The following is a 17,889-nucleotide window of genomic DNA, read 5'->3' as shown; positions in this document are numbered from 1 at the left end:
TTGCCTTAATGAAATTACGGACTTTCGGATTCTTTCCATAGTTACTCACATAACACGAATCAAAGGCACAATCTGGTCTGGTCTGAGAAGTAACCCATATAAGCTGACCACAAAGAGATCTTAAGGGTTTCCTTTCTTCGAGAATAAGATCATCATCTTTCTGTGAAGCTCGCTGTTGAGACACTTCTATTGGTCTGAGATTCTGAACGTAATTGATTTGGTCTAGAAAAATCTCTGGAGGTGTTTGAACAATTTTAAGTCCAATATATTTAAAAGCATAGCACTCCTGTTTACTAACTTTGAATATTGTCAAAATACCATCGATAACAGAAGACAATTGCTGGTGCCACAATATATAAAATCATCTACATGGGTCACCTCAATGCCACACAAACATTCGTCATCATCATACCACAGAAACATTGCACTATCAAAACGACTTTTCTTTCCACCGAAATCTTTCAAAACTTCTTCAACTCTATTATACCACTCCCGTGGCGCGTCATTGAGACCATAAGTTTCCAAACTTTACTTTTTTTGCTGTACTCAGCAGGCGGTCGAACAGAAGCATCTTTCTCTAACAAATTTCCTTGTAAAAAGGCTGATGTAATATCTAATGATTCCAGCTTCCAAGACATTGATGTCGAAGACACAAACACCATTCTTAAAGCTTGGCGACTACAAGTTAGTGAATCAGTTCTACGTTCTAAAACTTCCTCAAAGCCTCGCGCTACTAACCTAGCTTTGAACAACGTAACTCCATTTCTCTCCTTCTCTGTAATTACCCACTTGCACGACACCGTTGCTTGGCCAACATCATCAACCCATTGAAACACATTATGATCACACAGATTAGAGAACTCCTTCTCCTTTGCATCAATCACAGCTTGTTTACACTCATCTGTTTCTGAAAGAAGCAACACAGTTTCCTCTGAAGCCAATTTTTTCCACCAAGACACCTGATTCCAATTTATACTACTTGGTTCATCCGTTCCGGCCCTCAGAACATTACCCCAATCTCCAGAACCACCTGTTCTTTTTGGTTGCCTTGATAAAACTCTTGTCTGACCACCACGACCATCTCTCAGCATATAACGAATGTTACTTTCTGGCTTAGGCTTACTGTGATTGGAGTATTTACTTTGAGACACGTCGCTCTTCCTCGCAAATCTAGTAGATTTATCACTTTCTTTTCTAACAGTGACATCTAGCTTTAGCACCACTTGTTACCACTTCTTCAACCTTCAGCATCCACATCACTTACTGTCTCACCACAATTATCAGCATCTTCCTAGAGTAAGGTTTTTTGTAAAGCTCGCAGAAATTACAAGAAGAACAACAATCATCAATCAAATAAAAAAATTCTTTGTCACTGCATCCACTTTTCTTTAACAAGCCAAACAATTTTTCGTTTGACGCATGACATAATTGACGATGACGTTTTATTGCCTTGTTCTTTTTTTCTTCTTTAGGTAAGGTCAACAGGTTTTCTGTATGAAAAACAACTTTACAGTTTTCATGAGCTAACTCTGTCAATGGCAAAAAGTAATGTCCTGATGAGCTGCACTGAAGATCAAGCTTTTCACCATCAATCATTGCAGAATCGTTTTCAAAATCAATTTTCATACACAAGGACTTCATCGCAGGTTTACTTATAAGCAATGGAATCTCATTACTCACAACATCAACTTTCACAATTTTCCGTTTTTTTCCACCAAACTTTACTGGAATTTTCACACATTTGAAGCTACGGCTCTCCACACCATCACCAAAACGAAACAGCGACTCACTTGAAACAGTACTGTGATGAACCTTTTGTCGATCTTTTTCACTCAACATGTTAACAAACTCAAAACTCACTGATCCAGCCACACGTGCAAGCACTGTCAAGGATACCTTTTTCCAGCATTTCTAACACCATACTTCCACTACCTTTCCCAGTCACTAGTGTAATATGAACAGTCATATTACTTTCTTCCAACACTTTCTCACGATGAGGACAATTTCCAACGAAATGTTTTGTCGACTCACAATGATGACACGTAAAACATTCTCACGATGAGGACAACTTCCGACGAAATGTTTTATCGACTCACAATGACGACATCGTAAAACATTGCCTTCAGAATCAACTGGGTTATCAGATGTATTTGCTGCACTCCTTTTCTTTGACTTCCAGGAACTGCTTCCACGGGGAAAAATCTCCCGCCTCGTTTTCCATTACCATACTTGTCCTTGCCATAAGTGTAGTAAGCTTCTTCTTGCTTCACATGAACCACCTCAGAGCAGTCTTTAAACGAGTCACCAAATACTTTCCGTAGTTTGTCTTTCATATCCATGTACTCTAACTTGGCAGTAGCTCTCGTCAGTTTCTCTAAATCAGTAGATAAATTTGCAGCTTGCATTAAGAAAAACGCGAATCTTACAATCTGCATTATTATATAAATGACCAAAAAAAGGTATCCAACAACTGCAGAGCACCTTATCGGTAAAAAAAAGTCGGCAAAAAGTGACTAAAAGTTTTGCCGACATTTTTATTACCGACCAAACTTTTTTGCCGGCATAACTTTTTTACGATCTAACTTTTTGTCCCACCATCTTTTTACCAATTCTTTTTTCTTGTTGCCAATTTTTATCAGTTTTATGTATTTATTCTTTATTAGTGACTAAATTCAAAAACTTACTCAGCAAAAAATGACTAAATTTAAAAATGTGATATTTCAAATCTAAATCTACTAATATTACTTGCTCTGACCCTCTGACCAGGGGCGGATCTAGGATTTTTTTCTGGTTAGGCAAAATTTCATAGATTTTTTGGCAAAGTAATGTCAAGGGTTGTGGTGTTGTACGAGGTAAATCGGCCGTTTTGTGTTTTTGCTGTAAAAGGAACTAAAATTTTCCCAAAAGTAAGGTTTTTAGTTATTAAGAATCCTTCTAGATTAGAAACGAAAGTTTCTTTATAGCCAAACAAATAACAGTAACCCCCGTAGTTTTACCACTTTATCCTTGTTAAAACATGCGGATGGAAAATGCGTCTGGTTAGCAAATTCGATTTGAAACAGGGTTAGCGTTTCCATAATTTCTTTGAATCACATATTGGTATTAAGTATCTTAGCATCTTTTTTCGTTTTGCGTACATAATACGAGTACAAGTAATAAGTTGGGGATTTGCTTCATTTCAAAACATGCAATAAGTCTAATAACTAACAGTACAACAAAAAATTACATTACAAGACAATTTTAGGAATAGATAGTCAACAGTAGTGCAACGTAGAAATATTGTTTGGAAAATTATAGTCTGTGGTAACAACCTGCAAATGCACAAAGAAAACCAGCATATAAAAGAATGAAAGATTTCCAGTTAGACTTACAGTGTAAGATCGCAACATATAATAAACGTGTACAAAAAGTATATAGTAATCACCTCTTCATGAAGTTAATACAGTTTAGCATTAGGGTTACTGGTGTAGTTTTGCACCAATTTCTATTAAGCATTAATTTTAATGCTATGAAATTCCCACAAGAGAAAGGCAGTTTATTAAGCCAGAAAAGAGTTAGAAATTAGAAAAATAACATCAAAACATTTAAGATGTCTCATATTATTTACCCTTACATGTCCCTGTCAACTATGTTTAAAAAATATTTTAATACTGTAAAATCTTTAAGAAAGTTTTAGTAACTATAAGCCAATTATGAAGATTCTCATATAAAAAGCAACATATATACAAATCCTACTCATATCCATAAGTTGACATGACATTTTGTTAGTTTACAGTCTGTAACAGAACGTTTTTTAACATGCAATTCTTGTTTCGATCTGTATATGTTTTACGTGAAAATCATTTCTATGATTTACTTGAATATTCACAAGTTATTTTGATTGATTTTTTTCACCAACTTTGTGGATTATACCAGATATATATCCATTGTTTACAGTTTTCCAATATTATAAGGATTCAGAACAAATCTTCTGTGTTATTTACTTGAATATTCATCATAGGTACCAGGGTGACATCAAAATACAAGTTATTTTGATTGATTTTTTTCACCTTCTTAGTTCCTCTTATGAAACACAACTTTGTGGATTATACCAGATATATATCCATTGTTTACAGTTTTCCAATATTATAAGGATTCAGAACAAATCTTCTGTGTTATTTACTTGAATATTCATCATAGGTACCAGGGTGACATCAAAATACAAGTTATTTTGATTGATTTTTTTCACCTTCTTAGTTCCTCTTATGAAACACAACTTTGTGGATTATACCAGATATATATCCATTGTTTACAGTTTTCCAATATTATAAGGATTCAGAACAAATCTTCTGTGTTATTTACTTGAATATTCATCATAGGTACCAGGGTGACATCAAAATACAAGTTATTTTGATTGATTTTTTTCACCTTCTTAGTTCCTCTTATGAAACACAACTTTGTGGATTATACCAGATATATGATTTGGTATAATCCACAAAGTTGTGTTTCATCATATATCTGGTATATTGGAAAACTGTAAACAATGGATATCCATTGTTTACAGTTTTCCAATATTATAAGGATTAACAAATCTGTGTTCTTTTAATTGATGGTGATTTTCATTGTCAGAAGAATATTCATCTTAGGTACCAGGGTGACATCAAAATATCTTATCCTAAAACAAAATTATATCAATGTATTGCTCAGCAAGATGAGAATAAGAAATATTATAAAACAAACTTGGACTATTCTTAGATTAGGTATTGCTTCATTCTTTTGTTTTTAGCAATATTATTACAATTAAAAGTAACATGGGAAAGTCAAAGAGATCTTCTCGTGTTCTTAAAAGTTTTAAAATGAGCAGTGGGATGTTGCATATAAAATGCACTGTTTAAAAGTTCCCACAAAGTCAAAGTTCTTAGGGACAATCACAATAAAAAAGTATATGCTAAGCGTATAAATTTGGCGGTGGGACGAGGTAGAATCCTTTGACGTTTAATTATATCTCATACTGTATACATCGATTTCTTAGAGAACAGAAAGAATTATTAACTTTTAGTGTCTACCTGCTTAGCAGGGACACATGGATGAGTGCTTATGGTTTCAAGGACTGACAACATTCAAAGATTACCTTTTCTGATTTGATGTTTAGGGGAGGGAAAGGGGATCTGCAGATCTATTAACATTTAGCTTGGACTTTTGCGTTCATGAAAGAGCTGTCCCTTAGTTATCTTACAAGAATGTATTCTCTCCCAAACAGAAACAAAGATACACAGTTGCATAAACGGCTACACGAAGCCTACACGAAGCCAGTGACCCTTAAGACGTTAAAGAAAAAAAACTAACAAAATTCCAACTAATACACATACAGGTAGCTAGTAATACTCTATACCGAATTTAACATACACATCAAAACATCTTTCGACCGCCAAGACAGTGTTTACATAAATTGCCTCCGTTAGCTATCTCGTTTGGCATTGGGCTTTTATGTTTATAAACAATGCATTTAATCAAGGCCAAGTTAAAACCTTTTGTTTTGATAAGAAAAAGATTTAAATTACACGTTTTGTAAGAACATCTGGTGGTTTACCACTTTTAAGAATAGTTCTTGACACAAAAGTGCCTAAAATTCAGGAGCAGCTAAAACTAAAATATTTCAAGTATTACTGAATTTATTGTCTCTTGCAGAGGAAGATAAAGGTTTGGTTTGAGACAACAACACGGCACACGTGGCCAAAATACTTCTCTCCAGCATTTCCAATCCTTTCAATATCTGAAAAGGTTTCCAAATTCAAAATTTCTTTATTTAACTTAGGTGGCATACAATTGCTTTAATATTCTAGACATTTGAAGTGCTCCCTGCAATTGGACCTGATCCAGGTAAACCATGTTGAAAAAGAAACATCCACTCCATGTAACCGTACCCGTGGTCGTTTTAGGCGTTTAAACTTTAAAACCCACGGACGTTTTAGGCGTTTTTTCTTCACATTCCAGAATTTCATTCATTGGAACTTGAAAACCCGCGGACGTTTTAGGCGTTTTTTCTTCCATCTGTGATTTTCATTCATTCGGAACTTTAAAACCCGCGGACGTTTTAGGCGAATAGACATTTTGCCTAAGATCGCCCCGGGTTTGCTTATTTGAGTAAAATAAAACACGCACGCCGCGCATCGTCATAGTCGAAATCGGCGGATGCCAAAAATAAATTGATAAAAATAATTTAGTTTTTTTTATAGATTATTCTATCTATAGAGAATTTTTTTTCTAGTTCACAAAACTAGGCTTAGGCAATTGCCTAGGCTGCCTAACCCTAGATCCGCCCCTGCTGACAATGCAAAAATTATTCGGAAAAAAGTTTACCAAAGCATTTCAAACTACATCTCACTCATAAAATTTATATCACTCAAAATGTCACATACAATAAAAGCTGATCAATGTCCAAAACAAATCTTCGTCACTGTATATGTTAAATCAGTTAGTTTATTACAAACCCAGCCAAAGGTTGACACAAAATGTAAAAAAAGCAATAAATTATGCCTCTGGCAGAAATTTTTGTTTAGGTTTAAAAAAAGGGATTGGATAAATTATAATGCAACAAAACGTTTTTTATATATTGCATACAGTCCTTCCTCACCAAACTTTAAAAAAATGTCAAAAAAAAGTTTTTAAACCCAAAATTAATAAAAATCAGTCCTTTTAGCAACTTGTAGCTGTTTTACCATCAATAAGTCCTACACAAAATTTCAAATGTCACATAGTATTCTGTCACAAATGTTCACATAAAATATATATAAAAAACAGCTTGTATAGTGTGAAACTAATTGGCAAATTATTTTTGGCTATTAGTCAAATTTGAAATGCCAAAAAAAAATTTGAGTTGTAATGAGTCAAACTTTTTTAATCAATCTAACAGTTCATTTTATGTCAATTTTTGCACCAAATTTGCAACACAAAATACAAATTCTAAACAATACTAAATTCTCTTATTTTGGTCCATTCCATACCCAGGTCTTTCACAAAAGTTTAATCAAAATATAAAAGATGAGAGGTAATGACAAAATCAAAGTTTACAAAATTAAATTATTCTGGTATATATATATATCTATTGCATATGCCCTCCAAAGCAATATTTTAATCCAAAATGCAGAAATGAAAGTTTGCAACAAAAACCAGTTATTCCTTACCCATTAAATCTTATCCAAAATTTTAAAACACTGCGACTTTGAACGCATCAAATTTAAATAGAGAAGGATCAGTCATTTCGTTATGTTGTACAAAGTGCTCGCAGGTAAGAGTTTATACAAAATATAGAAAACACAGCTTGCAATGTGTAAAATCTAATTTTTCTTCTGTGTATGGTCCTTCCTCACAAAATAACATAAATATGTCAAAAAATGTTTCAGTTATCACATCTAAAACAACAAAGTATATATCAGTATATGTCATGCTATTGTCTTACACAAAATGTTCACCTTAAAGTTTCACAAGGCACAGCCTGTAAATTAAAAACAACTAAGATCAGGTATTTTGGTCTATTTCATACCATCCTGTCCGAAAGATTTATATAAAATGTGAAAATTGAGTGATAAAACAGAAGCTTGCAAAATTCCAATTTTGCTATATGCATATTGTATGTGCCTTCTGCAACAATAAGGTAATCCAAAATGTCAAAAAAAAGAAAATATAGCTTACAAAGAGTATAAAACCGAAATCAACAATAGCTCTTTTGGTGTACCGAATATGGCTAAAAGCACAAAAGCTTCACTAAATGTAAAAAACACGGTTGTGTTTAGTAGTTCTACATCAACAAACGTCAGTTCCTTCTATCATGCTGATTTATGTCTTTGCCCACAAACTCTTACATGAAAATTTTAAAACCATAAATTGGAAGAAATTAAATTTACATTTTAAAAATACTTAATTTCTGTCTTTATTTTTAGAAATTTTTGCAGAAAAAGAACTTTGCAAGCCAAAAAAAGAATCAGGAAAATGTTTAAAATTTTCAGGGTTGATAACGTTTAATGGATTTTGTGGGAATTTTACATTTTGTATATATATAATGTCAGTTGAATTTCTCATTTTAATATAGGAATGGCTTGCAAGGTGTAAAGTCAAAAATTACTTCTTTCGGTATATTGCATGATTCTTTTGCCACAAACAGATTATATATTATATAAACTATGTATATAAAATGAAAATTGACCCAAGCCTTTCCTGTACATTTTTTACCCAAATTGAAAAAAATGTAAATAATAAATAAATAAAATCCCATGTAAACACTGCAACAAAATCAAAAAATGTAAAAAGCTACGTAAATTTTCCCCATAATGTTAAAACCTCTGTCAAATAAGAATTAAAAAAAACACAAGTTTTTTCGGTGTTATCATGTATATAATAAAGTTTAAACTTTTCTTAAATAATACGAAATGTCATAAACAAAAACCTTTGAGCAGAACATCTAGAACAACAAAACTTAGTGCACTTAAGCCACTAGAATAACTACATGTTAAATAAAAATCATTTTGTTATATTGCATGCAACCGATGTAAGTTAGTTACACAAAATTTGAAAAAAACATATTTATTTGCATAAAAAAGAGTCCTTAAACTATTCTAAAATATTATATAATACTTTTTTAAAAAGTGTTGTGGCTTGTTATATCTTCTAATTTAAGCTTAAAGGTCAAGTCAAATAAGTTACAGCCATATTTCTACCAAGATCCCTAAGATAACTACGGTAGCTAGCTTACATGTAAAAAGCAACATAAAACTCACAGGTTAGCTAGGTATTTTGGGAATTTTAAGTTTGGAGCTAACATTAGCTAGCTACAGCAGCTAATAGCTGATCAGTTAAATATAAAATTGAGACTTAGCTAGGCATAAAGAACATGGCTACATACTTATAAATTCCTAGCTAGCTAGTTGTTGTTGGTGTTGTTGGCTTTATGATGCTAACTAACAATCATGTCTCGCATCAAAAATATCATCAAAACTAAAAAAACATAAACAAACCTTACAGAAACTTTTCTATACTTCTTTTATATACCATGCCCCTTTTTAACTGTTTTTGTAACGATTTATTTTGAAGGAAAGAGAAGACAAATGCTTAAAAAGAACAGCCATCTTTTTTGCAAACACTATTTCCGTTACTTTGTGCTAGGAAATTCGTTTAACAAACTTTTTACGTTTGATCACGTGATTTTTAAACGTAAACAAACAAAACTCGCGGCTTTTTTTCGACAAAGAAGACATATTTTTTTTGGTAACATCAAAGATTTTTTTCGGCGATATCAAAGAAAAATGAACACATCCACTTTGCCTGTTACACACGGAACTGGCGCATTATTATAGAGACTAGTCGATTAGGCCCGTGGAAAAATCCACTTAGGCAGAAAAATCTAGTTAGTAGAAAGTACAACATTGACAGTCACAACCCAGACAGTTACGACAACAATAATAATAATGTCAGAAATAACACATATCTCAAATATGTATACATCTTATTATGTGATTATGTTGAAAACCTTCAATATTTTAATCTGAAGTGTCGAAAAGAAAGGCTTGCAACAGCAAGCACAGATCTATGAAATAAGTTCTTTAAGCATTTTAAACATTGTCTTTTCCCTAAATGCTTATACAACAATACAACCTGAACAATATCAAAAAGCCAAACTTAAACAAACACAAAACACCTAAAAACAAAAAGTTAAACTTTGAAAAATCATTTATTCGGTTGCATACCATCCTCTCCAGCAAAAATATGCACAAAATGTAAAAATTAACCGGTTAACAAAACAATTTTTTGTCTAATGATCCGTACTGACTTTACCAAACATTTTAACCTGAAATGTCGAAAAAGCAATGAGCAAGGAGTAAATTTCAAATCAACAAAAATTATTATTTTGAAAACATTGTATATATATATGGTCCTTCCTCACAAAAGTTTACAATAAATGTAGAACACAAAGGTTTATGAGGAGCAAATCAAAATATGAACAAAAATCAGTTCAATTGGCATGTTCTATATTGTCTTCAGCCATAAAATCTTCCACAAAATTGATATGAAACCCATCAAATTCAACTCAGAAAAAGCAGTCATTTAAGTGCATACAAAAATACAACTTGTAGAATATCAAATTATTATTTTTAGTATATATAATTGCATATGGTCCTTCCTCACAACAGTTAAATTTTTGCACTAAAATAGCAACGCAAAATACAAATTCTAAATAATTCCTATGGTTTTCCTCAAAAGTTTAATCAAAATATAAAAGATGAGAGGTGAACGACAAAATCAAAGTTTGCAGAATTTAATTATTTTGGTATATATATGTCTATTGATATATGCCCTTTATAACAATATTTCAATCCAAAATGTGAAAAAGAAAAACAGTTTGCAACAAAAATCAGTTATTCTGATGATATTGCATACACTTTTTCTCCACAAAAGTGTAAAAAAAGAATGGTTGTAGGAAATACTTCTGATTCAACAAAAATCAGTATTTGCATCTTGTACTCATTAAATATTACCCAAAATTTCAAAAAACTGTGATTTGGAACACATCAATTTATAAATAGAGAGGGATCAGTCATTTCGGTATGTTGTACAGAGTCCTGCCCGGCATGAATTTATACAAAATATAAAAAAAACACTTTCGGTGTTGTACTCCCTCAAAAAAGTTGAAACTTTTCTTAATTGAGACAAAATGCCATAAACAAAAACATTTTAGTCAGAACATCTAGAACAACAAAAATCACTACACTTAAGGTACCAGAATTACTACATGTTAAATAAAAATCGTTTCGTCATATTGCATGTAACCGATGTATATAAGTTTAGTTACACAAAATGTGAAAAATACATTATTTGCATACACAAATTGTGAAAAATACATTATTTGCTTAAAAACAGTCCTTAAAGTCTTCTTAAATATTATGTAATACTTTTTTAAAAGTTGTTGTGGCTTGTTAATTTAAGCTTAAAATGTCAATTAAAATAAGTTACAGTCACATTCTTAGCAAAGACCACTAAGATTAGCTTACATGTAAAAAGCAACATAAAACTGAAGCTAACATAAGGTAGCTACAGCAGGTAATAGCTGGTCACTTAAATATAAACTGGAGACTTAGCTAGGTATAAACAACATGGCTACATATTTATAAATTCCTAGCTACCTAGCTAGTTGTTGTTGGTGTGGTTGATGCTAGCTAACAAACATGTCTCGCATCAATAATATCATCAAAACTGAAAAAAACATAAACAAACCTTACAGAAACCTTTCTATACTTCATTTATATACCATGCCCCTTTTTAAATGCTTTTGTAAAGATTTATTTTGAAGGCAAGGGAAGACAAATGCTTAAAAAGGACAGCCATCTTTTTCGCAAACACAATTTCCGTTACTTTGTGCTAGAACTTCATTTAACAAACCACACAAAACTCGCGGCTTTTCACGACAAAGAAGACATATTTTTTTCGGCAACATCAAAGATTTTTTTCGGCAACATCAAAGGAAAATGACGATATCCACTTTGCCTGTTACAGACACACGGAACTGGCGTATTATTATATAGATAGTTTTTAGCAATAAATAACGACGGCCTGTATCTACCTCCTATATAAAATTTTAAAAATTTATCTGCTATGATATGAAATTTTAAATTTTGTCAAAATTTTTACAAATATCCAATAATTTGTTCTGGTAGGCTAAGCATTTATTTAATTGGTCATTAATTACATCGAAGTAATTCATCAACGTTAGACCATTTCTTATGGCTTGCGATGCTGATAGTGCCTTATTAAGAACAATAATATAATAATAACCGACTTCTCCGAGCTGTACCGCAACTATCGTCCAAGGTCTAAGTGCCTACCGAGCTTGCGGGGTTGTGACAATTCCAGAGGTCGTTATTTTCAGTACAGTAAAGAATAATCGGTTATTATTGTATCAGTTATCCGTATAAGTTAGGTGAAAATAAAAAAAAGAAGTTCGGTTTATTGTTTTTATAATAAATATAATTGACTACTTCCGTAAACACTCGAGGTAAAAATTTGAAACAGTCCTGTCTAAAAACAGAACCTTTCTATGCAGAAATCGAAAGTTCCTATAGAATAAAACCTGGTAAACAAAACATTACGATATTTGACACTTGCAGAAGAATGTGTAAAATTTAAGCAGCAAAATAAGTTTGTTACAGCGAATATTAAAGCAACCAGCCAACATTGGCTGCGAGGATTTTTTTATTGTCTGTGTAACTAAAAAGCTGAAGAAACGATGAGAGGGACGCATTTGTTATAAATTCGTCGTTTGAGACAAATTTATTAACGCTAAACCTGGGTGCTTCAACAGTAAAACATTAACATTGTTGTATATAAAACTAAATTAACTCCTAAAAAGAATAGTTTTTAAGTTTAAGCTTCCAACTGACCAACTTTACCCTTTTTGTTTAGAATGAAGATATCAGAATTATTGTTGGTGTCTTCAGGGAACACAATTTAAAAGATGTGATGTGTGAGGTACAGATATATGCAAATCTATGCACCGACAGTTATTAATCTTACATATTCATTAATATGTCCGTCAATTATTGACAAATGTTAGATTAAATCTACTTTCAAATCATTTATTCATCCAGATTCATCATCCAGTTATTTCATTCCTTTTGTACCCTTTTGCTTTTATTTTAGGCTTATAAACACAATATGACTGGGTCAAAATACCTATGGATAATCTCAAATTACAATCTCGATATAAAGTTCCATGAGCGTAAAGACACGGAATGCACGGCAGCCGAATTAAGTGAAGCAAGTAAAAATATTCTATTTCCTAGGAGAGTGGCGAAAAGACTTGACTATAACACAACGATAGCTGAAATAGTATGTGTTTTATATTCCCCACATTTGTAACTAAACTACAAAATCAAATGCATAATCAAACACACTTTTTCTAAACTATATGCTGTTTTCTCAAAGTCGCTGTTGATGATTGATATTTTTTAAGTAAAAAACATAGCTCTGTGTTTAATGTTTAGACGGGTGATGAAGTTTGGGAGTTAATAAAAGAGAAAAGAAGAACGATAGAAAAAAAAACTGTATTAGAATACAATGATAGATCGCTATATGCGTACGATACCGTATGGGCTGTTGCACTTGCGTTGGACAGAGTGATAAAGAAGTACAACTACACTGAGAAATCGTTTAGTTATGATCGTATGGACATTTCAAAAAATCTGATTAAGGAAATGGAAAAGGTTTCTTATCAAGGCGCATCGGTAAGTGAATTTCGTAACTGGATTTAGCGAATAGTCTACATATATAAAGTTCTCTAGAGTAATTAAAGCTATAGTTCTTAGCTAGCAATTCCAATAAAATTTGTGATTTCTAGCGAAAATTAATTTTTTCCTTCGTATATTTTGTTTATTCTAAATTCCGGTTATTATATTCTCCATGACACCATATTCTGCTTGCTCTGTCACGAATTTTTGTTCCATGTAGTAAATGCTGCATAATAAGAATAGTTAAAGTAATCTTTGTAGTATATTAAAAACAATAAAATATGCAGGTCGCTCCTGCATTTCAACTTACTTTTTATTAATTTTTAGGGCTTTATACGTTTTGGGCAAAATCAGCGTGGTCGAACAGTAGATTATACAAAGTTTGAAATATATGGCATAAATGGTACGAAATCTAATTCTTTTCTTACTGTATCTTGTTACAATCCATCGAACAAGTCACTAAGAAACTCAGTATACAAGGCAAACAGAAGTATGATTCACCGTAAATTTTATGTAGGGTCAAAGAAATTTTCTTCCAGTGAAAATGATTTTCTTTTTTTTAAATGTTGACATATTAAAACTCTCCTTCCTATAACTTTAAAAAATTAAATTCCATGGAATCAATTTCAGGGAAATACACAAATGTTTAGACGCATCTTATAGATCTTGAAACGCTGATCAAGAAAATGTATATGACCATGTACTCTTGACAAACGGTTGCAGAGATATTAGAGTTTAAAAGTTTTTTAATGACGTCATTTTATTAATTTGCGATTTCCAGCTAAGGTTAGAGTCTAACAAATAGTACTTGATGTATTTACTGTGAAAAACTCCCACCAATCTTAAGTCTCACAGGTTAATTCAAAGGCTTGTTGACGTGTAAAGATGATGTATTCAGTCTTACTAGCATTAAGAGCTATCATATTGGCGTTAAGCCATTGCCAGAGAAACTTCAGGTCAAGATTTACCTTTTTTGTGAGACTTCTCAGGGAACTATATATATGAAGAAGATTGGTATCATCTGCAAAATGATGCACATGCGCATTTTTATTGCTGAATTAATATATCATTATATGTCATTAATATATATCAGAAACAGGAGTGGACCTATTACTGGGCCTTGAAGCACTCCATGATACACAGGTAGCTTTTCTGATGTGGTGTTATTAACAAAAACGAATTGTTGTCGCGCAGAAAAGTAAGACTTAAAAAGGGAAAGAGCTTTACCTCGAATACCATAATGGAATAGCTTTTTGAGTGATATATTGTGGTCAACGGTATCAAAGGCCTTCTGCAGGTCAATAAAAATACCACAAGCATAATGACCCTTAACAAGCGTTTTAAGAATTATTTGGGAAATGTTCATGAGGGTGTGAGAAGTAGAGTAATGTTTTCGAAAACCAAATTGATGACTATACAAAACCTTAAACTTTTCAGGAAAATTATATACACGTTTATACAAAAGTTTCTCAAATATTTTCTCAATATTAGATAGAAGACGGTTAGGACGGTAGTTGGTGCAATCCATTTTAGAGCCTTTTTTAAACACAGGAATGACCTTAGCATATTTGAGGTTAAGAGGGTATTCACTAGTTGAGAAACATAATTCGATAACCTCGGATAGTGGGGCAGATATATCATCCTTGATGAAAGATAGAATTTTTGGGGGAATGGTATGTGGTCCTTTTAGTTAAAAGTTTCAATACAATCAGCAACTTCCTGTGAAGAGACAGGATTAAGGAAAAAAGAACTAGGAAAAGGGTTACCATGATAGCTAGAAATATGTTTATTGGCAAAGGGTATTTTAGAACGGATTTTATCAGCAATGGAAGAGAAAAAATTATTAATTTCGCTTGAAACTTGACCAAGATTAGAGGAAATACACCGGCAATACCTACCCAATTTCCCTCACATGGCATGGGTTGACCCGTAGCTGTGGTAAAGGCATTTGCTAAACATGCCCGCGCTGTGGACCGAACCACGGACCTTGCGATTACGAAGCGAACTCCATAACCACAAAGCCACGCACCATTAGAAAATGTGTATGTGTGCATTTCTTGCGCTTATGAGTGTAACTAAATTGCCCTGTACGTAAATCCTAAAAATTTATGTCATTGGCTCACTCTTTACGAATGACACCACGTAACAAAGAAACCGTACGTTGCTATTTCCCGTAACCTATACCAAGAATTGGTTGTGATATATATCATAATTAATTGTCTTTAATTTAAATTTCTCAATTACGATATTATATGTAAGCTAAAAATTAAACAGGGAATGCTTTTGTTGCGTCAACACAAAAAAATGGAAACGTTCACACAACTGTGAAGATAAAGTTTTACAATTCAAAATATTTTCTGTCCTTTTACAGTTTTCGAGCGTGACTGTTAAAACGCCTGAAGTCTTCTTGTTTACTTCAATAAGTCTTGGATGAAAATATCATTCCCTTGAAATTCTCAGTGAACCGCTCACAATAATCTCGCATATACTTAGGTACGTTCACGCATGTTGGCACTTATGATGTGGCTAGAGATGACATTGATTATAATCTATCTTATCAAAAACAACTCTTTTCTAAAGGCAAGTTAACATTTTATGTTCTTTCATTATTATTTTTTATTACTATTGGTTCTTGTTGTGGGCGTTTGAATATACGTAAACGTTGTAGCTCCTAAACACAGAATCTGTCACAATTTCTTGAAGCTATACTCAAAGAATTAATCAAAGAAATTCTGCTTGGAATGTTTAGAGGTTTATTACTTGTTAATTATAGTCTTCTATTTTCCAGATTATCGTATACCAGTAGATGGCATCAGGACAACTCAATCACCAGAAAAGTTTACAACAACAACTGTTGTCTTACTTTGGACATTTGCAGTATTGGCAACATGTTTGTCCTTATTCTTCCTTGCTTTCAATGTTTCCTACAGAAAAGAACTGTGAGTTATATACAAAGTTTAGTTAACATTGTTTATGTATGCAATGTTATCAGTTCTTATCTAAAAATTAAGTTAAGGTGAAGTAACTTTGAATTTACTGCTTTCAAAAAGCAGAATTTCTTTACAATTCAGTTCTACAAGACTCGTCGAATTTTTAACTCCTTTTTAAAAGGCCAGAAGATGTACTAAAAAGTGGACCTCACCATAGCCACCGTTTCACGCTCCGTAATCTTTTTATATATATTGTTTATAATCAATTATTGTTTTTGTATTTTTACTGCACCTATGCCTTACAATTATCGCCAATAACACCACGCTAAGAACGGTGCGAAGGGGTTATTACTTTTCTGAACCACATATCTTTTGTACAAACATTCCATTGATGACGTCAATAAAGTTTTATTTCTGCAAATGTTTGCCTTCCAAATCTAGTTAATATTCCCACGGGCCAATTGACTATTTCCTATTATATTTGTACTAAATCTGTAACACACAAAATGGATATGTAAATTTTCTTCGTTGTAGCTGAAAAAAATGGCGTCATTGCAAGAGGCCGCTTTTTTAATAACTCTGTTTTGCTATGCTGCATAGTTACGATGCTTACTGAGTTTTCATATTTATCTATTAGGCACCTATATGCAAAAAAATTAGGTCCCATACCTCTCAGAGCTTGGCTATTACTCGAAACTGTCCCTGAAAATCTGTATGAAATCCTTATAAGGGAAAATATAATAACTTTCTATAGGATTACCCTTAGGACTTAGGACTTTAAACTTAAAAGATACGTTATTCCGTCAAGGGAAATCTTTTTTAGAATTTTGGTCACGTGATTATTCCGATACTCAGTTTTTTTCTAATATTACCCAAAAATCGAGAAAAAACAAATTTTCGGGCAATATTTGGCCTTTTTGTGCACAAACTATGTAAAAACCGAGGATGTTCGAAATATGTTCGAATTACCCCGGACAAAATAGGGTTAAGCAGATGATAGTATATCAAAGATTTTCAAGTTGCTGATAAAGCCATACAAGATAAAATACTTATTTTTATAGTCCAGAAGGTGTGTTACCTTTTTCTTTTAAATGATATTAATACTTTTAATCAGTCTGAAATTTCTACTAAATGTGACCTTTTATTGTTGTTTTTTAAAAGTTTTGCTTGTACTGTAATACAGCAAATATTTATGACGTCGACATAATGTGATACTGCAGAGCGCTGGCTAAATAACTGTCTTTTCTTACGACGATGCCATTGAAGGTTAGATTAAGAGTGAAAAAACTTATGAAGGTTGCAGGAGTTTTAGGTTTATTTTGTTTTCTGGTCATATCTTTCATTCTTGTATATTCACATCTGTAAATGATGGCTAAAATTTTTAGAACAAAAGCAACTTTTCAGAGCAAAGACTATAGAAATTCTACTCCTTTAGACCTAGTTTTACTTCGCTAAAGCACTAAAGTGAACCCTGTAACCACTTAGCCACCTCAGTAAAATATTGCACCTATTGACATTTTGAATTTAAATAACTTACTAAATTTGATAAGTATAAAATGCGTTTATGTAACATAGGAAAAGCCTGCATAATTTCGAAAGAACTTCGAAATTCACTGTATTGTCTCAACATATTTTAACTGAATTGTATAGCTTGTAGAAAAGTATGCATCCATGTGATTGTATATTTGCTGACTGATTATTTACTT

General features: G+C 32.5%; 1 protein-coding gene across 2 annotated transcripts in view; it reads left to right on the top strand.

Moving 5' to 3' along the window:
* LOC130628931 (gamma-aminobutyric acid type B receptor subunit 2-like) overlaps nt 1-17,889 on the top strand; it is a 56,168-nt gene that overhangs the window by 19,743 nt on the left and 18,536 nt on the right. For both annotated transcript variants that reach the window (XM_057441993.1, XM_057441995.1), the window contains exons 6-11: nt 12,430-12,495; nt 12,667-12,855; nt 13,011-13,250; nt 13,581-13,656; nt 15,747-15,833; nt 16,042-16,192. In XM_057441993.1, coding sequence (XP_057297976.1) covers nt 12,430-12,495; nt 12,667-12,855; nt 13,011-13,250; nt 13,581-13,656; nt 15,747-15,833; nt 16,042-16,192 — 809 coding nt within the window. The remainder of the gene's footprint in view (nt 1-12,429; nt 12,496-12,666; nt 12,856-13,010; nt 13,251-13,580; nt 13,657-15,746; nt 15,834-16,041; nt 16,193-17,889) is intronic.

This window comes from Hydractinia symbiolongicarpus, chromosome 15 (genome assembly GCF_029227915.1).
Source record: "Hydractinia symbiolongicarpus strain clone_291-10 chromosome 15, HSymV2.1, whole genome shotgun sequence".
NCBI lineage: Eukaryota > Metazoa > Cnidaria > Hydrozoa > Anthoathecata > Hydractiniidae > Hydractinia > Hydractinia symbiolongicarpus.
Note: the sequence above shows the minus strand (reverse complement) of the source record. Positions and strands in the feature narration are given on the sequence as shown.